Source organism: Sorex araneus, chromosome 1 (assembly GCF_027595985.1).
Source record: "Sorex araneus isolate mSorAra2 chromosome 1, mSorAra2.pri, whole genome shotgun sequence".
Classification (NCBI taxonomy): Eukaryota; Metazoa; Chordata; class Mammalia; order Eulipotyphla; family Soricidae; genus Sorex; species Sorex araneus.
The window spans coordinates 246,468,852-246,490,730 of NC_073302.1; the positions used below are offsets into that span (position 1 = coordinate 246,468,852).

Sequence of the window (21,879 nt, forward strand, 5' to 3'; positions counted from 1 at the left end):
CGACACAAAAATATAAATGAACTTATACTTCAGACCATGAGAAAAAAGTTATAATCTTCCATCTTGTTCGACTCTATATCTAAAATACTTTATGAAGCTATCATTAATCCAAGACATCACAAAAAGTTCATTTGAAGGGCCAGAGGGTAGTGCAACTTGCAGCATGTTTGCCTTGCACTTAGCAGATCCAGATTCGATCCCTGACATCCCATGCAGTACCCTGAGCACCACCAGGAGTGATTCCTCAGAGCCAGAAGTAAGCCCTGAGCACTGCCAGGTAGGGCCCCCAAAAGACAAAAAACAAAACTAAACCCATTTGCGTATATTATGGTTTTTTTTTAAACAACTGGCTTCAAATAGTTAAATTTCTAACACCTTTATTAAAATATTTAGTTAAGATACAAATCATATCAAAACATCCAATGTGAGAAATTAACTATGTTAAAAAGAAGTTTGCTACTGTAAATAGCAATATTATGAAATGAGTAAAGGGCAAAAACCAAGAAACAATGAAAATAAAGTTCCTTCTGCACCTAATGCACAAACTGAAGCACTTGCTCCTGATTTACTGAATTATTAAGATATCTCGTGGCAAACCCACACAATTTTAAAATGACATTTTAGAAAGTTTCCTGGAGGCTGGCAGCAATTAAAATGAGTTAATCTGTTAATCTCTATGCTTTAAAGAGGTTTCTTAGTAAAGAATACAAATAAGAACAAAAATTCAGATTAAAATACCCCCAAATATTAAGCAACATTTTTTAAGATACAACTTATGGTTACTGAACATCCATCTACCGAACAGGCTAGGATGTCCTTATCTTGGCAAAACTCAGAATATTGTTTCTTCAACATCTTAGAAGACAGCCTGGTACACCATACTCTTCCATCTGCTTTGTTCTATTTCTTCATGCCCCAAATGGAAATTAAACCCTTCGAGTAACAGCCAAATTTTCATCAATCACAGGACAAGAACTTGGAGCAGAGAATCAGCATGATATGAATATATGACTAACAGAGCCAGACAGAATAACCAGCGGTACAAACTTGATAATGACTTCACTGTGTTTGCTGATGAAAAATCTCCATAGCAGAGACAGGAATCATGTGAATTTGCTCTGTTCCTACTTACCTGGGGAGCTCTCGGTAAACACCGTCAGCGTCTGTCCTCCAACACTCTGCAAGGCGAGTGGATGTTCTCTTGGAGTACTGACTGACGCTGGTTTCCCCCCAATATCATGAATATTTGCCAGCTCCTCATTCAAAGTGAATGACACCTAAGAGAAATATCAGAGATCAATATGGTTGTGGCCAAAGACTTTGAGAACCTTTCCCAAGCATTTTATTACTTAAAATCTTTTTTTTTTTTTTGCTTTTTGGGTCACACCTGGCGATGCACAGGGGTTACTCTTGGCTCTGCACTCAGGAATTACCTCTGGCCGTGCTCAGGGGACCATATGGGATGCTGGGATTTGAACCTGGGTCGGCCGCGTGCAAGGCAAACGCCCTACCCGCTGTGCTATCTCTCCAGCCCCCAAAATCTTAAGGTCTTTAGTCCTTAGACATAAAGAGAGACTCTATTCTTATCTGTCACACTCTATCATTATAAAGATCACGTTGGGCCTAGGACTGCAACTCCAAAGGGATATACATGTTTTACATGGAGGAGGTCTGAGTTTGGTGCCCCGCACCAAATGGTCCTGACCCCTAATCACCAGTCCGACACTGGCTTAAATACCAAGTAAAAAGGTATTTTACTCTTTCTCTTTCCTTCCTCTCTCTCCCTCTTCCTCTCCCTCTCTCTCTGCTTCCTCTCCTTCCTTCCTCCCTCCCTCCCTTCCTTCCTCCCTCCTCTCCTTCCTTTCCTTCCTCTTTCCCTCTCTCTCTCTGTCCCCCTCCTCCTTTCCTCCCTCTCTCCTTTTCTCTCTCTCTCTCTCTCTCACTCTATTTCCCCCTCTCTTTTTCTATCTCTCATTGACACTTATCTAAAAAAGATGTGAGGGGAGAGAAACAGAGAAGTTATGTGCTCAAGAGAGAACACAGGCTTCTCTGGAGTGGAAACAGGCTACAAAGATACAAAGACAGAGAGACAGGTGAGTGAGATATGGGTTTCGGGGTTGAAGAGCAACCCAAAGTGGACCATTTTCAATTAGTCATTGCTTAACGAGTAAAATATTATAACTGTACTAAGGAAACAATTGTACTTGAAGGTGTGAAAAGTGAGCATTTCACTTAAAACAAACAAACAAACAAAAAAAAACCCCAACAACCCTCCTATAAACATAAGGTGTATTTCTTCTCACAGCTTAATGACTACTGTATGAGTACATGGTACTATTTTACATTTTTAATACCTAAATAAATACAAATAAATACAGAAAGGCATAGTAGGTGTTCTTTCAAAATGATTTTACTATATTCTGATTATACAGCAGATCTCCCCAAAGAACACAAAATATTACATAGAGGATTTATAAATACAAAATACTAATCTCCTAACTCCATAGGTAAATTATAAAGCATTTCTTAGAGACAACTGCTGGACTAAAGCTGTGACCGACTGGATTCCATGGGACGTCAAAAGACTGCATGGCCGCCCACTTACGAGATGGTCACATTTCGTCATCAAAACCCTGAAAGAATGGTTTGAAGCTCTTCATGTTCCTGGAGCGAGCAGATACCACTGGGCTACACTAGCATGTGACAGGGACGAACGGAGACGTTACTGGGGCCCACTCGAGCAAATCAAAGATCAATGGGATGACAAGTGATACAAGTGATCTCTCTACTTGTGATAGGTATTGCATTCTATGCCCTAAACTGGGCTACACTAACACGTGACAGTGGAGACGTTACTGGGGCCCACTCGAGCAAATCAAAGATAAACGGGATGACAAGTGATACAAGTGATCTCTCTACTTGTGTTAGGTATTACATTCTATGTCCTAAACTTAATGAATCAAAATCCAAAATCCTCAAAAAACTTCTATCAGGGCCAAAGAGAGAGCACTCCAGAAAACTGGGGTGCATGCTTTCCATTCAGGAGATAGAGACTGGATCCTGGGTCAGATGCTCCTACAAGCACCGGGCACGGGCACGGCAGTCCTTAGGCAGCCCTGGTTAAAGACCTTACCCACGACGGGGGGGGGGGGGGGGCGGGGGAGGGGGCTGCAGGGTGTTATATGCCTTTCACCACTGAAAAATTATTGAAATATCATGGAAATTTCATAGTATCAGGAGTGGATACTTCAGTAAAAGTAGAAAAAGGCTAAGATTAGTGAATCAGAAAGGAGTGCATTTATTCACAAGACTAATAAATATTTTTACTATTAATTGCTCCTGACCCATCTCATGAGTCTTCTGTGGAGTTTCATGGGATCTAAAAACCACCCTCCTTTTACAATGACTAATGCAGAGTAAAACAATCTCATGTTTTAAGTAAAAATGTCATTTAATCTTACCTCAGTCCTTCCTTGATTCCTAAAAAATAAAGGAAAAATTTTCTAATTAGATTTCATGTTTCCTCAAAACAAGCTAAAAAAGTTAATAAGAAGAAAGGCACAATAAATAGCACTACTTACAATTTACATAAAGTATTACATTTGTAGAGATTGATTAATATTTGGTTCTCCTTAACTATGTAATCTTATAGGGGAAAAATCACATTATTCCCACACAAGCATATTAGATGCTATGAATTTGTGCCATTTAACAATATTACAATTGGTCCTAGTAATATTTTACCCAAATGATCTTATTATAATTCTTATCTTTATTTCTCAACATTTTTAGCATTCAGCAGCATGTGAATGCATATTCAATACAAAATACATAGTATTTCAGCAAGAATTTTTCTTTTGTCTGTAGCACTGTATCACGGTCATCCCGTTGCTCATCAATTTGCTTGAGAGGGCACCAGTAATGTCTCCATTATGAGACTTGTTGTTACTGTTTTTGGCATATCGAATATACCATGGATAGCTTGCCAGGCTCTGCCGTGTGGGCGAGATACTCTTGGTAGCTTGCCAGGCTCTCCGAGAGGGGCGGAAGAATCGAACCCGGGTTGGCCACATACAAGGCAAATGCCTTAACCGCTGTGCTATTGCTCCAGCCCTCTATTTTTGTCTAGCTGAAATTATTCATTAACCTAGCTAAATCTTTTTCTTTTTTTTTTTTTTTTGCTTTTTGGGTCACACCCAGCAATGCTCAGGGGTTACTCTTGGCTTTGCACTCAGGAATTACTCCTGGCGGTGCCCAGGGGACCATATGGGATGCTGGGAATCGAACCCGGGTTGGCCGCGTGCAAGCAAATGCCCTACCCACTGTGCTATCTCTCCAGCCCCAACCTAGCTAAATCTTAAAAAATAAAAACTATTACCCTTAATAAATTTTAAGTTTGTAAGCAATTTATTTTCATTACATAAACAGTGCATGCCATATAGAGACATTTTAATACAAACAAGCCAAATGAAGTTACAAAACAGCCACAACTTTACTGTTTACATCTTGGTACTGAAAATATTCTCATTACTTCATTACCTGTCTTTTAAAAAATTTTAGTAAATATGGTATCAATGTTACATTCTATGTAACTTAATATTTTTTAAAAAATTGTTATTTCCATGGGCTGGAACAATAGCACAGCAGGTAGGGCATTTGCCTTGCACACAGCTGACCCGGGTTTGATTCCTTCATCCCTCTTGGAGAGCCTGGCAAGCTACCAAGAGTATCCCACCCACACGGCAGAGGTTGGCAAGCTACTCATGGTATATTTGATATGCCCAAAACAGTAATAACAAATCTCACAATGGAGACATTACTGGTGCCTGCTTGAGCAAATCAATGAACAATGGGACAATAGTGCTACAGTGCTACAGTTATTTCCATGGTGACCTATACCTAAAATTATACACATTATTGTACAACACAGTAATAAAAGTCTCAGAAATGAATGAAATCAATACCTGCCCATCTTCTTACTGGACACCAAAAAGTTGGACTTTTCACTAACCATTGAGCCATGAGAGCACTTTTTAGGTTAAAACAAGTAACTGACCAAAAATATCAAGTCTGTCACTCTGCTCCAGGGCCATTGTGCCAGCTTGTCTTCTATTCACATGTTTGCTTAGTGAATGAGCACTTCAGCTCAGAAACCAGGGTGGGTGGGCAGGCCAGGCAGCTGCAGGGTGAGCGGGAGGTCCCTGGGGTTAAGGGTGCAGTCCGGGGTGAGGTGTCGGAGCTCAGAGCGGGGTGGGGGCGGCCCCATAAGGGAATGGCTCAATAACAAATGGGTTGGCATCACCTGGAAGAATCTCCTGGAAGAGTGAAGAGTGCCCAGGAGACGAGTGTACCGAGGAGGGGGCAGCCTTGGCCTCCGCGTGGGGACAGAAGCCCGGACAGGGAAAGGAGCACAAACTGGAAAGGCAGCAAAGCGAAAGGTCTGATGAAAGGGCTTGGGTGGGCAGGAAAGGGGTGCTGAACAAATAAGAGCATTGCCTCAACAAATATGTAACTGTATTTCTCACCTCCATCTAAGAGATACAAACACAGAGAGGGGAAAATATGGGAACACACACCATGATGTCAGACGAAAACTGAACACGGATGAGAATTCATGTCTTCAATGTGTAGACAAAAGAGCTACAGTGGGGCTGGAGTGATAGCACAGCAGGTAGGGCGTTTGCCTTGCACGCGGCCGACCCGGGTTCGAATCCCAGCATCCCATATGGTCCCCTGAGCACCGCCAGGGGTAATTTCTGAGTGCATGAGCCAGGAATGACCCCTGTGCATTGCCGGGTGTGACCCAAAAAGCAAAAAAAAAAAAAAAAAAAGAGCTACAGTGATAGGACAGCAGGTAGGGCATTTGCCTGGCATGCAGCTGACCCGGGTTTGATTCCAGACATCCCATATGGTGTCCTGAGCATGTTCGGGAGTAGTTCCTGAGTGCAAAGCAAGGAATGACCCCAGAGCACTGACAGGTATGGCCCCAAAACAAAACAAAAAAATCAACAAGTAAGCAGAGAAATAGGCCAGATGCAAGGTGTCTGTGTATGTAGGGGGGAGGGGCAGAAGTCTACACACACATGAAAGCCAGAAAGCACATGACCACACAATGAGCACATTTGATATCCAGAGCTCAGATGCTAAATACCAATCTCCTGGGGGCCAGAGCAATGGTACAGCAGGTAGGACCCTTGCCTTGCCCAAGCTGACACAGGTTCAATCCCTGGCACCCCAAATAGTTCTCCCAAGCCTTCCAGGAGTGATACCTGAGCACAGAGCCAGGAGTAAGCACTGAGCATCACCTGGTCTGGCTCCAAAACAACAGTAACAATAAAAAAAAAAAATTCTCCAAAAGGAACCGGAACTCCTTGGGGAAATGAATGACTTCAGGGCTCAGATATAAACAGACATAAGTCTAAAATATCTTTCTATAACAAAAAATAAGTGCCAAAAAATGATGAAAGTATGTCAAAAGTACACAGGCCTAAGGAACTAAACTGTATGGCTAAACAGGGCATGTGAGCCAGGTAGAAAGTTCCCAATGGATGATTAAACATTTGAATAAATGATGATAGTAACAAATGTGCCCTGTTGAGAAAAACTGAAATTCATTACTTCATTATAATACTGAAAAATAAAGTAAAAATTTATTACCACATAACACTTGGTAATTACAAAAGAAGAAAATTACAAGTATGTGTGAGGAAGTGTAAGTTTAAAAAAATTATAACAATCAAGTTTTCAAACTTTCCACCACCAGGGATGATCAATATGCAAACTTTAAAGAATATAGCACTGACGCAGCTTTACCAGTGTATTCTCAGAGGGATGAAGATCATCTGAATCTAATTATGGAGAAACATCAGAAAATCCAAATTTTACAAAAGTGACTGGTAAACAGGAAAAAAAATGTTAATTATGCACGACAAACCAAGAAAACATTTCCAAATGCTCTCTACTTACAAACAAACAAACAAACAAACCCTGTAAGACTGATAACAAAATGCAACTGAAGATTGTACTGGAGTCTTCTGCTACAAAACATCAATGACATCAAAGAACACAGTACACAGGGAGAGAGGAAGGAAGGAGCCAGGGAGCTGGGGAACACGGAAGGCCGTGTGACACGGGGTGGAAAGGAAAAGCCTCACTGAGTTGGTATTTGAACAGATCTGAAATGTGGAACGAGCCATGGGAATGTCCAGAGGAAGAAGGTTCTGGACAAAAGGAACAGAGCAAAAGTGAGTGTTGAGTCTGAGATGCTACTGAGACACCCTGGGGTAGGGGATGGTGGATGAGGGAGCTAGGTATCCTGCTGTTTCACCATAGAACGTGTTCCCAACCAATCTGACTAGCAGAGAACGTGTGTGTGTGCACGCCAGCGCACATGCATTACTCCTTACAGAACATCTAACTGTCTCTTGACAAGCCTTGAAATATTCAGGTAAATTCTCATTCTGGGGGGGCGGGGAAAAACTGCAATTACACTTAAAAGCACTTGTAAAATTTCAAAAAACGTTTTTTTAAATGTCAGAAATATTGGGTAACTTACTTGGCAATCCGCAGTTTCCCAACCTCACCTCTTCCAGGGGCCTTAGCCCACTGCTGTGACAAATACTTAGGAACCTAAAACAAAGATACATATACGATTATATCTGGGTGCTAACAAGTTTTCTTGAACATGAAACAATGCACTGCTTCTATTTCATTTTCTGCCTGAAATTACTTGCATTAAGCTCTGATTATGTTTTGTTCTGTAATGCACCTTGAACACGTTAAGAAATTATCTAGGTCTCAGTGAGCTAAAAGTCAACCTAGGGCTGCAGAGATGGAACGGTGGTAGGACACTTGCCGTGCAGGCAGTCAATCCAGATGTGATCCCTGGAGGATCAGCCAGGAGCATTACCAGGAGTGCTCCCTGAGCAAAGAGCTAAGAGTAAGCCCTGAGTACCACTGAGTGTACACACCTCCAACCCACTGCCTGGCCCTAAACAACAACAAAAAGCAAATCTAGTGGTGACACAAACATTGGTCCAGCAACTTGAAATAGTGAAGTGCCGCAGACCCCTGATCACTTTGCAAACCCCGAGTACAGAGTTGGGAGTAGCCCCAAGTATCATTAGGTGTGACCCTCAATCAGCCCCCCCAATTTTTTTTTTAATTTTAAAAAAATTATGAAGTGCTGAGACCTCTAAGGCTGCTCGGATCGGGACTGGGCCTCCTCCGCCCAGATTTCCCATCTCCCAGTAGCTAGGCGTCACACCCAAGGACTGGCCCCGCGCCGTGTAATCCTGTCAACGGCCAGCATCCAGAGACTTAAAAGCCAGCTCCCAGAAGCGTGCAGCAGCTTTGCCCCTGCGTGGTATCTTATACCCTACTTCTCCCTCTGGGAGAACCTGGCAAACTACTGGGAGTTTCCTGCCCACATGGGAGAGCCTGGCAAGGTCCCCATGGTGTATTCATATGCCAAAACCAGTAACAAGCTCGGTCTCGTTCCTCTGACCCTGAAAGAGCCTCCAGTACAGCATTGTTGGAAGGACGAGTAGAGAGAGGCTTCTAAAATCTCAGGGCTTGGACGATGGAGACATTACTGAGACCGCTCAAGAAATTCGACGATCGGTTCCTTTGGGCCGTGCTGTGGATCGAGCATGATGGAAGAACCCAAAAGCGCGCCCTTGGACTCCAAGCAGCCCACTGAACTAATTCCGGCACGGGATCGGAGACCCCACGGCGGGCTGCGAGAGTGGAAACCGGGAATTCCCCAATTCTTTTAACCTCTCTCTCTCTCTCAATCCCTTCCTCCCGAGCACAGCGCAGGGTCCGAGGCTTTCTGAGTGCAAAATGGAGACGCCGAACCTCTCTCTAGGTTTCTCCATCTTATGAGCACCATAAAAGGGTAAAAGTTTATAGTGATGTTATTTCTGGTTGTACTTTCCCTGGATTTTATTTTATTTTATTTATTTATTTATTTATTTATTGCTTTTTGGGTCACACCCGGAGATGCACAGGGGTTACTCCTGGCTCTGCACTCAGGAATTACCCCTGGCGGTGCTCAGGGGACCATATGGGATGCTGGGAATCAAACCCGGGTCGGCCGCGTGCAAGGCAAACGCCCTACCCGCTGTGCTATCGCTCCAGCCCCAACTTTCCCTGGATTTTATACAGAAACCCAAAACCGCGCAGCCGCTGCTGCAGCTGAATGTCATCTTAGTATCAGCAATATGTAATGGTTCCTTCTTAATGGGTCGGACTTTTGTGGGAGATCCTAACAAGAATAGTAAGCCTTTTGCTGAAATATTGAAGGCAATCAAAGTGGTAGCCATCTCTCTAGACTGAACTAAGCTATATCCCCACGCCGGCTGAGAAGAAATATCCTTCTTTCTCGGGAAGAAACGCGGCGTGGTGTCAAACATAGTGTGATGTCCATTAAGCAAACAGACCTGGTGGCGTGGGAATGGGATATAAAGGGAAAAATTATGTACATGGAACAGCGGGACGCTGGTGGAATCTCGAGCCGGAGCCGATACCAGCGAAAGACCTTTGGTTCCAGAAACTGCTTGCAGACACTCTACTAGACTATCAACTAAGCCAGAGCCCCACGCCGGCTGATGACGGGAAATAACCATCCTCTTCGGTTTTTTTCCCTTTGTCAGACAGCGTGGCGATTACTAAACAGGCGTGAACTCGGTGGCGCGGGGCAAGGGGGAAAAAGAAAAGTTATGTAACAAACAGCGGGACTTAATATCTCTATATTCTTAGCAATGGAGAACTATCAAATGCTTCCTTGGCAATAGGACTGTCTTTTTCTTTTTGGGGGGAAACCCCAGCAACGGTAGTGAGTTGTGTGTTGAAACATGGAATGTAATCGAGATAAAGCGTAAACGAAGTGAAACTTATCACGTACAAGGGTGGGGACTGGGGAGGTGGGAGGGGGTGGCAGATATACTGGGGGGGTTGGTGATAGAAGATGGGCACTGGTGAAGGGAAGGGTGTTTGAGTATTGTGTAACTGACATAATCCTGAGAATATGTAACCCTCCACTTGGTGATTCAATAAAAAAAAATTAAAAAAAAAAAAAGAAATTCGACGATCAACAGGATGATGATGATGATGATGAAGTGTTAACATGTCCAAAAATGTTCAGAGATGAGAACGGCTCCTCAGAAGCTCCAAACACAAACATGGTATAAGAGCTTCCCAGTTCCCGGTGATTTCCAAGGCTCTGATCAAATACGCCTTTCCTGACACTGCAATGAGCACTTTACTTACGGGCTAGCACATTTGTTCATCAATTCTATGAAGTAGATACTTTTCTTACCCCTACATAGATTACAAATTTGGGATGCCCAAGTATTTAAGCTAGCAAAGAATATGTAAAATTCGTAAATGATGAGGCCCTCGATAGTTCACCACTGGAACTAAAATGTAAGGAAATAGAAGAGTAAGACAGCTCCAGTGCAGGGGTCTCCACTCCTCGCTTGCATCAGCACAGCCGAGAAAAAATCACAACCACGCTAAGTGTAAGTGGCCTCACTTGAAATGCACAGCCACTGACAGCAAGGGAACCCTTCAAGACACTGGGGCAAGTGATCTCCCTACCCAGTCACTCCCCCTCCACAGATGAGTCAAAGCTCTCTTCACTGCCAAGCCCACACTTCTCTTCCCTCTGTATTATAACCTGATTTTGTCTCCCAACAGCCTTGAAACACATCACTGAGGCATAGTCTGGTTGCTTTCCCCACTTTTAAGTCAAAAGGTGAACTACAGCCACTCCTTACACCTGATGCAATGCATTTCTTTCCCTGGTGACATTCTTTCCTTCAACGCTACCATCCCTGCCTCCAGTACCTTCTCTCTTAATCATTCCCTCATGGAATGATGACATCAGAGGCACAAGCAAACACACTCCTTACAATGCAGCCAGAAGACTCTAAAATAGTTCCGGAATGATCTTTAGCTCTTGGTGAGCTTAAAGTCAACCTAGGGCTGCAGAGATGGAACGGTGGTAGGACACTTGCTGTGTAGGCAGCCAATCTAGGTGTGATCCCTGGAGGATCGGCCAGGAGCACTACCAAAAGTGCTCCCTGAGCAAAGAGCTAAGAGTAAGCCCTGAGTGGTGTGTACACCTCCAACCCACTGCCTGCCCCTAAACAACAACAATAAACAAATCTAGTGGTGACACAAACATTAGTCACCACTAATTCTTGGGTAACAGCTTCTCTGTGCGTGAGAACAAGACCTGTAACGTGCATCGGTGATGAAATATGGCAAAGGAATGGGATGCCATTATGTGACCAAGTTACAGTGATTGTGACTTCTGGGCAGGGGCCAGTAGAGCACACACCTAAGATGGATGAGACCCTGGGTTCAATTCCTGACTCTCCCTACCCCCAAACAGACTCTAACTTATGTCCTGTTTTCTCAACTTACAAGTTTTGATGATGTAAGTTAAGTTACTATGTTGGAGAGGCCCAGGTGGCAAGAAAGTAAGGCCAGGCTCCTGCCAGCAGTCAGCCTGAAAATTAGGCTCCTAGTCCAACAACCCATGAGAAACAGAATTCTGCCCCAGAGAAGCTTAGAAACAGTATCTCCCAGTAACTCAGATGAGAATCCAATCCTGGCTGACTTGATGGTAGCACATATGAGACTGATTCAAAGAACCCAACTATGCCAGGATTCCAGAGTAAAATCTGAATCTGAAGCAACACAATTCTGATCCACAGACACTGAAGCAAGGTGTTGTTCCAAGTTACTAAGGCTGTTAGAACAAGTGTTCTATAGAACAAGTATTCTAAATCTATAGCAATAGATTATTGGTTAAGTAACAATCACCCTTCCAAATATTTTAAATATACTACCCATGAAATCTCTATCAGTTTTATTCTTTTCTCAATCTTAGAATGAGACGGGGAAGTTAGCAAATGTGTTCAGGATTACACAGTTAAGAAGTAGTAAGACCAGACTATAAATCTTTGTGTGTGTGTGTGTGTGTGTGTGTGTGTGTGTCTAACACACACATCTCCAGCTTTCTCTCTCTCTCTCTCTCTCCACACACACACACACACACACACACACACACACACACACACACACACACACACGGCCCACTCCTTGAAGAGCTCACTCCATGAGGCGTGTGGCACTCACCATGGCAGGTGCCACCAAGATCATTCCTGACAATGCTGGGAGGTCAACAGAGCTCCATCCTGCAGTGCTATGCAGGGATTAGGGGCCCACTCTCTGTCCTCTCAGTGAACACCTTGAACGAGCCATCTCTGCTGGCTGGCTACAACTCCTCTGCCATTCTGTTGGATCAGGCAGCCTTTCCTTCCTACCACGCCACTGTAACCAAAGAAGATTTCCCCTGCCACCAGGGTGAGGTTCAGCTCTCACCCTACACTCCCCTCAACAATACTGAGAACTAATTTCTTCCCTCAATTTCCGTCACCCCACTGCCTCCTGACTGCCTTCCCACATCTCTGGCTTCTCCCTTTCGGTGTCTACCTCTGGATTCTCATCTTCCTTATCTTTTACTCCAGCCCTCAGACCTCTCCTCTTCTGATTACTCCTCTTACAGAATATCTTGTTTCACAGCTGTAAGTACCTTTGTACAATGACAACTCCCAAATGTATTACAAGTCCAAGCTCTCTACACAAGTCCCAACATGACCCTTAACAACACAGGTTTGAACTATGCAGGTCCTTAAAAGAAGAAGAAATAATGTTTTTTCAATAAATGCTGTTGGTTCTCTATAATGGTAGATTTTTGATCCACAGATTCAATGACTGTGAATGTTATTGGTTGAGTTCATAGACGCAGAAGCTGGAGTCAGGAAGCGCGAACTACAAGGACCTACAGCACCTGTGGGACTTGGTATCAACTTGAAGAGGTGGGGGTTTTGAAACTTATTTCCCTCATATACCAAAAGATATACCCAACTGACTCTGGCTACTCAAATTCTCCATGTGAATATTCAGTGGACATTTCAAAATTAAAATCCCCACACTAAAATTCTTATTTCCCATAAATTTCTTTATTACTGATAAATCTGCTCCACCTGCAATCGTTCATACCACAGAAAGGTAAACTTCATTCTTCCAGACACTCAGGCTAAAATACGGGAACTATCCTGAATAGTTCCTGTTTTCTCACATTTCACATTCAATCAATAGTCATATTCTGGCAGCAATACTTTCAAATTATACCTGGACTTCAGTCTCTCCTCACCAGTTCAAGGTCCAAACCAACATCATCTCTTGTATAATTACTGGAACAGCTATTATTATTATTATTATTATTACTATTATTACTATTATTTTTACTGTGATGCTGAGGACTGAGCCCAGGTTCTCCACAAACAAGGCATGTATTTGAACACCAAGCCACATCTCCAGCTCTGTAACGGCCTCTTAACTGATATCCTCGCTTCCACTTTTGCCCATACCCAGGTTCTTCTCAATACAGCAGCCATAGTGATTATCTTAGCACATAAGTAAGACAACAATGTCTCGAGCTGGGGATCAGTGTGTCAGAGACAACACTTATTGAACTGTACTCAGTTTAACAGTTATACAGTGCTTACCATCTACCAAGTGCTTTTCTCTATACTTACAAATATTGCTTCATTTAATGATCTTTTTTCCCTTTTATTTGTAGATGAAGAACCCGGGGCACCAAAGAGTTATTTTTCCAGTCTCACTGTCACTACAATCATAGTGAAGCCATGATTTCAACCTTGCCAACTTAGCACACTGCATGTCTACTAGCATCCCGTCACAGCATCCCGTCACAGATAAATTCCCTCTGAAGTCTTAGCTGATCCATCCTCTTCTTTCAACAGCTGCACCACTCTCTGGATTCTAACTTTATGGATCTATGAAAAATCCCAGCACACACCCATATGAGGTCCTCTGATCTCATCATTCTGTCTGGATTATTCTTGTCCCAGATATCTGCAGAGCACCCCCACATAAGTTCCCCTAGTCTCCGTGGAAGGACCACCTTAACTGTACAGCCCTTTCCTCCTGTATTAAAAACAGCATTTCACGAACAGAAACTGCCTTAGAGAAGAGTAACAGACAAAAAGATACATGAAAAATGCTTGGCATCACTCATCATCTGAGAACTGCAAACCAAAATAATGAGATATATCACCTCACAACAATGAGACTGGCACATATCACAAAGATTAAAATTAATGATCACAAATGATTAAAAGCAACCAGTGTTGGCAGGGAAGTGGGAGAAAAGGAACCCCCATCCTCTGTTGGTGGGAATGTTGACTGATTCGATCTTTGTGGAGAACAATATGAAAACTCTCTTAGAAACTAGAAGCCTGTATGACCTAGGGATTCCACTTCTTGGCTAACTCCAGGAGCTCAAAAACTCTCTTCAGAAAGGATATTTGCACTTCTATGTTCATTATATCACCATTCACAACAGCAAAACTCTGGAAACAGCCCAAGTGTCAAGACAACTGGATAGAGAAACTGTGGTACATATACACAATGGAATATTATGAGGCTATAAGAAAAGATGAAATCATGCAATCTGCTGCTATATGAATGGATCTGCAGAGGATCATGCTGAGTGAATCAGTCAGAAGAACACGACAGACAGAATGATCTCTCTCATATTGGTATAGGAAGTAATAGTAAAAAAAAATACATAAAAGCAAAAGCTACAGAAACTGAGAACTGATCTTTAACAGAAAGAGGGCGTGGGGAGCACAGGATAGAATGGGTAATAAATACAGAATCTCCAGCTACTTTTCATGTCATTTACCCGACTTTATTTCCTTCAAAGCACTTATCATCTGTTCTCTATGTATTTGCTGATTATCTGTTCTTCCTCCAGAGATTAGAATATAGTTTGCACACAGTAACTATTTTGGCTGTTTGGTACACCATTATATCCCTAGGATCTATGAGAACAGCCTAACATTATTTGGGACATACACAAGAGGCAAATTTATCATTTTAATGATCGGATTAAAGAAACATTAGCTCATGCTAATATAATAACAATTATGGTAATGTTGGGATATCCTAAGGATACAGAATTTACTTCAAATAAACTTCATTTCAGAGCAAAGCCTTATTTCAGAAATCTAAAATTAAGGGGGAAGACAGGAAAATGCCAATAGCAAAGCACTTTCTAATCTTCCACTGCTGGCAGCCCGAAATGCTGTTGCAATGAAGAATGTTCTGGAATGAGACTACCATCACACTTGCGGAAACTACAATTTAGTATGAAAACAGTTCTAAGTGAAGCAACTAAATATGGCATACATGTAACACATTTAAAAAATCATATTTAGTTTAAAGGGTGAGACAGAGTACCAGAGTTAAGGTTCTTTCTTTACAGCCTGTGTGCAGCTCCAGAAGGGACCCCTGAGCAGAGCCAGGAGTAGGCCCTGAGCACTACCTCCTGTAGTGCAAAAACTGAACCTCACCCTACCCTCGCTAAATAGAATGAGATTCAGTACCATAAATTATACCCAACACGAGCAATTGCCAACTTCAAGGTTTGTGTTCCAGAAGCTAATTGATAAATTTGGAACTCACACTACATTGTCATCATTATTGTAAAACTACTGTTTCCCAGGCATACCAGGTTATTTAATGCAAAAGGCTGCCAAATATTACACACTGCAATGAAAAATAAGGATGGTATGCCAACAGATACAACTCGCTACACTCTTTATGAGCTTATAGAAATTTGCGTTCATACCTGTAGGCCCATTAATATTAAATCTGAAAAAAAAGAGGTAAGAGCCAGAAGAAAAAATAATTGTAAATATACTTCCCAAGGCACCAAGCACTTTTTGGTGCAGCTGATTTTCTTTCACTAAAATATGCTATCTTTAAATACAAGTTAAGTATATTTAATGTATACCACATTATGCACACAGCTAAATTAATATAGTCAGGCTAATTAACTACTTTTTGTGTACATCTGATACAGACCAGAAGTATACTCAGTTGATTCCCCCAAATACTTCTGTCAACATGTCATTTGTGCATGTCCACGTGCATTAAATATGAGATAAGTAATTGGTATAACAGGGAATGTTATCTCAGATTTCCCAAGACAAGCAAATGTGACGGAAAATGACTTAAGCAGAATTTCCTCAGTAAAATCCCCCTTAACTCACCAAGTCTAAGACAAGATCCTGTGTTAATCATAGCCACAAAAAGTTTTGCTTCATTTATCTGTAATATTCTCACTGAGTCGAATATGAGACTGGTGTCTGTTTCCTGCACTAGTCTATAAGCCAAGTTTACACAGCAAGGACCAGTCTGTTTCTACTCGCCATACCACCTAGAGCCCTGGATGACAATCAACTGAAAGTTTATTGAATGAATCAAGCCACCCACTTGCTCACTCAAGCTGAAGAACACTAAGTTCATCTGTGCCTTTGAAATCAAACTGTTATTTTTCTAAGCTTCTCTGTCAGCTCTGCTTTGCTAAATATCTAGTCCCTGGGCCACTAGTCTTCAAAGTGTCCAGGCAAGCTATGGACAGTGCAGAGCACTCTGATGTGATACCTATTCTACCTACTTACAAGTAAGAGCTTATTCTCCCAGTAGTTTGCCACATGACCAGGGAGAGCCCTCAGCTGTCAGCACTTTGGGGAATTGCTTCCACCGAGACAGCCTTAGCCCAGCGTTCTCCAAGCACCTGTCCATAGGCCACTACAGGCTCGCAGGTGTAGAAGGTTAAAAACTACCTGTATGCAGGAGAGGTGCTGGCCCACAGGCGTGAAAAGGTGTTTCAGCCAAGATCATACAGTCTTCCCAGGGCAACCACAGCCAAAGATTAGTCAACAGTGGGTGTGTTTCAGCCCACACAGACGATCTCTGTTGGATTTTTCTTTGGATTTCTTGGCTTACTCTTGTTTTTGGCTTCCAATGAGACGGCATCTCACTCTCTATCAATCCAGCTCAAGCTTGTCTCCTTCCACAGATGGTGATCCTAAATGCACTCTGCATGTTCTTCTCCACCTCAGAATCAGCCTCCTGGAGAACCCAATGCATGTCAGGTAGCTTTTACTCCCATGTTTTCTTGAAGATCAACAAATGGAGCCCCAAAGATGCATGGACACAGAAATGAAGTTTCCAACCTCACCTCTCAATCTCCAAGGAGAAAATTCATTCCAATGGGAAAGAATATTTACCCAATACCCATCTGACAATGGGTTAATATCCAGGATATACAAGACACTAGTAGAACTGTACAAGAAAAAAAACCTCCAAACCCATCAAAAAATGGGGAGAAGAAATGAACAAAAACTTCCTCAAAAAAGAAATACAAATGGCCAAAAGGCACATGAAAAAATGTTCTACATCGCTAATCATCAGGGAAATCTAAATCAAAACAACAATGAGATATCATCTCACACCACAGAGACTAACACACATCAAAAAGAACAAGAACAACCAGTGCTGATGTGGATGTGGGGAGAGAGGGACTCTCTTTCATTGTTGGTGGGAATACCGACTGGTCCGGCCTTTCTGGAAAACAATATGGACAGTCCTTCAAAAACTAGAAATTGAGTTTCCATATGACCCTGCAATACAACTTCTGGGAATATACACTGAGGGTGCAAAATAGCACAGTAGAAATGACATCTGTACCTGTATGTTCACTGCAGCACTGTCCACAATAACCAGAATTTAGAAACAACCCAAGTGCCCGAGAACATATGACTGGTTAAAGAAATTAACTTGGTACATTTACACAATGGAATATTATGCAGCTGTTAAGACTAATAAAGTCATGAAATTTGCTTATAAGTAGATGATCATGGAGTGTATCATGCTAAGTGAAATGAGTCAGAAAGAGAGGGACTGGGCTGGAGCAATAGCACAGTGGGTAGGGCGTTTGCCTTGCATGCGGCCGACCCGGGTTCAATTCCCAGCATCCCATATGGTCCCCTGAGCACCGCCAGGAGTAATTTCTGAGTGCAGAGCCAGGAATAACCCCTGTGCATTGCCAGGTGTGACCCAAAAAGCAAAAAAAAAAGAAAGAGAGGGACAGACATAGAATGACTGCACTCATTTCTGGAACACAAAATATCATAATTGAGACTAACACCCAAGGCCAATGGATTCAGGGCCAGGAAGGTTGCACCATGGTTGGAAGCTTGCCTTATGAGCTAGAGGAAAAGGCAGCTGGGATAGAGAAGAGGTCACCCGGGATGGAAGAGGTGTGCTGAAAGTAGATAAAGGACCAAACATGATGGCCTCTCATTATCTGTATTACAAACCATAATGCCCATAGGAGAGAGAGAGTAAGAGGGAAACTGTCTGCCATAGAGGCAGGAAAAGGAATGGGACAGAGGGGCGGGGGCAGGGGTCTGGGATACTGGGGTCATTGGTGGTGGAAAATGAACACTTGTGAAGGGATGGGTATTTGATCATTGTATGACTGAAACTCAAACATGAAAGTTTTGTAAATGTAAGTCATGGTGATTCAATAAAAAAAATAAAAAAAGAAAAGAAAGAAAAGGAAAGGAAAGAGAAGAAAAGAAAGGAAAAGAAAAGAAAAGAAAAGAAAAGAAAAAAAAGAAAAGAAAAGGAGGGGCTGGAGAGATAGCACAGCGGATAGGGCGTTTGCCTTGCAGGCAGCCAACTCGGGTTCGATTCCCAGCATCCCATATGGTCTCCCTGAGCACCGCCAGGAGTAATTCCTGAGTCCATGAGCCAGGACTAACTCCTGTGCATCGCCGGGTGTGACCCAAAAAGCCAAAAAAAAAAGAAAGAAAAGAAAAGAAAATTAATTCCAGTTTGTGGGGAGTTTGTGGGGAGGAGGGAATGGGGCACGCTTAAACTAAGCATTAGCTTCAGCTTATTCCTGGCACAAACTTTGTGGCTAAAGATATATATCTGTGTCACTGTCAATACATGAGCAAGAACACCTTCCTAAGCTCAGTTGCATCATCTGAAAAATTTAATTAGTACCTACTAAATTTAATTAGCGTTAGTACCTACTAAAATTTAATTAGTCTGCTTTGTAAAACACTTGATACATTAAAAAAAAAAATCAAAGATCCTTTTCCTACTACTGTCTGCAATACTTTAGTAGCTTTCTCTATGACCACCAAGTAGTCAACTGCTTCCAGACCCATGACAAAATTAAAGCTGAGCTTAGAGGCATTTTAGCTGCTAAATAAAAAAGGTAACATTCACAGCAGTATCTTTGCCATCTCTCCAGTCTGGTCCTCTTCTCCAACAAACACTAGTCAAAATGATAAAAGGAAGGTTTGACAAGAAATCCATCTTTTCTCTGGTAAATAAGCTATGGATTAGAATATATGGATTAGAATAACTGCGGCTCTTCCTAACGCACCCACCTGTCCATGCCCAAAAGACATTACGTGTGTGTGTGTGTGTGTGTGTGTGTGTGTGTGTGTATTTGTGTATGATTGATTCCAGTAAGAATATTTGTGACTTAACAAAAAAACTTCATTCCTTTCTTGTTTTTTTTGTTTGGGGCAGGGGAGGGAAGGCGAGGGTGTGGGTCACAGCTACCGGGACTCAGGGATCATCACTGGCAGTGCTCAGAGGATCATATGTAGAGACGGAATCATATGTGGTGGCAGGGATCAAGCAAGTCTGTAAGGCTGTCTGTAAGGCACAGGGCCCTCCCCACTGTACTATCTCCCCCAACTACCCCTTCCATTCTTAAAAACCCTGACACGTTTATTTCTACTTTCCCTTCAAACACCTAACCCGTTAGCCAAAAGAAATCAGAGATGATGACTTTTTTTTGTAAACTTAAATATTGAAAGCTAGACAATAGGGCTGGAGCGATAGCACAGAGAATAGGGCATTTGCCTTGCATGCCGCCGACCCAGGTTCGATTCCCAGCATCTCATATGTCCCCCAGCACCGCCAGGAGGAACCCCTGTGCATCGCCAGGTATGACCCAAAGAGCAAAAAGGAAAAAACAAAAAAAGCTAGACAACAGGTCAAAAATATTTTTAAACATCATCCAATTTGGGGGCTGGAGCGATAGCACAGCAGGTAGGGCGTTTGCCTTGCACGCGGCCAACCCGGGTTTGATTCCCAGCATCCCATATGGTCCCCTGAGCACCACCAGGAGTAATTCCTGAGTGCATGAGCCAGGAGTAACCCGAGTATTACTGGGTGTGACCCAAAAAGCGAAAAAAAAAATATATATATATATCCGATTCTTTTAAAACATGATTTGATATAGGGAATGCAGCAGCAGTGTGACCAGTTGGCAACATACTATTGGCAGAAACAGCAATAATTTAAAGGGCTGGCGGGGGCTGGAGTGATAGCACAGCGGGTAGGGCGTTTGCCTTGCATGCGGCCCACCCTGGTTCAATTCCCAGGATCCCATATGGTTCCTGAGCACCGCTAGGGATAATTCCTGAGTGCAGAGCCAGGAGTAACCCTTGTGCATCGCCAGTGTGATCCAAAAAGAAAAAAAAAAAAAAGCAGGCCTAGCATGTGCAAGTAAATAATTTAAAGGGCTGGGGCACGTGCAGGAGTCCCAGGTTTCATCCGTGGCATCCCCAAAACAAACAAAGGTAATGCAAACTACAAGAGACTAACTCCCAGAGTTAAAAGTACAGAACTTTTAACTGGTAAAAACTGTGGCATTTGGCAGGTTTGACCCGGTGGCATCTGCTGTCAAGTGTTAAATTCGTTGTTGCTACTTGCTAGTATCAGTCTGTTTAGACCATCATTCTCTTACCATCCCAAACTCCAGAAAAAACTTTTTTTTTAAATCGGGAGGGGTGCTGTATAGAAAGGCCCTGTACATTGTAGTACACAATCCACTACTATCCTCTCTTTTCCCTTGACACATCCCAGTTCTCCCTAATTCTACTGGGGAAGTTTGTTCTAACTAAGCAACTCGGAAACGCTTCTTTAAAAAAAAAAAAAATCACCTTTCCCAGTAAATGCTTCCTGCCCCGGCCAAAGTTTTTCCTGCTGCAAACTCTCAAGCGATCTTACACATAGAGCTTCTCCCTTTGGAACTCCCGTCCCAGCCAGGCTCTGATTCCAAGTGACACTTTGCAGGATCTCTAAACTAAAACTTCTACAAAGAGGCAAAAACAATGGCCCGGGCAAAATAAGTGAAGCCCCAACAAAAGGACGATTAAACAACAACAACAACAACAAACTTTGTAAAGCAGAGAAGCGGGACAGACTCAAGTCCAGTGACTCTGGGCGCACGCAGAGCCTGGCATCCTTACCTTGACCAGCCACACTCCAGTGTTCTGTTTGGCACCGGTCAGGTCCAGCTCCCCGCGCTCTGCCATGGCTCGGTCTCTGGTGTGCACCCGCGGCGCCGGGAGCTGGGGGAGGCTGCGGAGTGAGAGTCGCTAGGGCTAGATAAGCGGCTGCAAGAGACTGCAGAGTGAACAGCCCGCCTCCACCTGCCAGGACGCTAGGAAGTTGGGAAAAGAGGAACACGCCGCCGAGAACCGTGACTGCGCCTGCGCACAGCCACCGTCAGGACGGCGCGCTACTCGGGACAAACTTCCTGGGTCTGCAGCGGCTCGAGTGGGCGTGGCTCACGGTCCAGGCTAGGTCTGAGGGATTAAAACATAGGGTGGGGTGGGGTGGGCCATCCATTATCAGTAAATATAAAGGCTAGGCCAGCTTTAACTGCAGAATGTGTCAAAATAGAAAAATGAGGCTCAAAGAAACCAAAGCTGTTAGTATATGTCCAACTCTAGTTAAGGAGATTGAGCATTTGGAGGGTAGGGGTTGAGTGAAAAATGAATTTGCACAAGTGGTTCCTGGAATGACGCTGAGTGATCTTGAGTATATTGAAAACATACTGATGCCACTGATTGAAGCCAGGCGAGCACACTCTTTTCGGAGTCCAGA

At 43.1% G+C, this 21,879-nt stretch overlaps 1 protein-coding gene across 1 annotated transcript in view; it reads right to left on the bottom strand.

Moving 5' to 3' along the window:
- GTF2F2 (general transcription factor IIF subunit 2) overlaps positions 1-21,467 on the bottom strand; it is a 155,862-nt gene extending 134,395 nt beyond the window's left edge. The window contains exons 1-4 of the mRNA XM_004604583.2: positions 21,240-21,467; positions 7,556-7,629; positions 3,462-3,480; positions 1,133-1,277 (exon numbers count right to left, since the gene is read on the bottom strand). Coding sequence (XP_004604640.1) covers positions 1,133-1,277; positions 3,462-3,480; positions 7,556-7,629; positions 21,240-21,305 — 304 coding nt within the window. The 5' untranslated portion in view covers positions 21,306-21,467. The remainder of the gene's footprint in view (positions 1-1,132; positions 1,278-3,461; positions 3,481-7,555; positions 7,630-21,239) is intronic.
- Between the last annotated feature and the right edge of the window lie 412 nt (positions 21,468-21,879).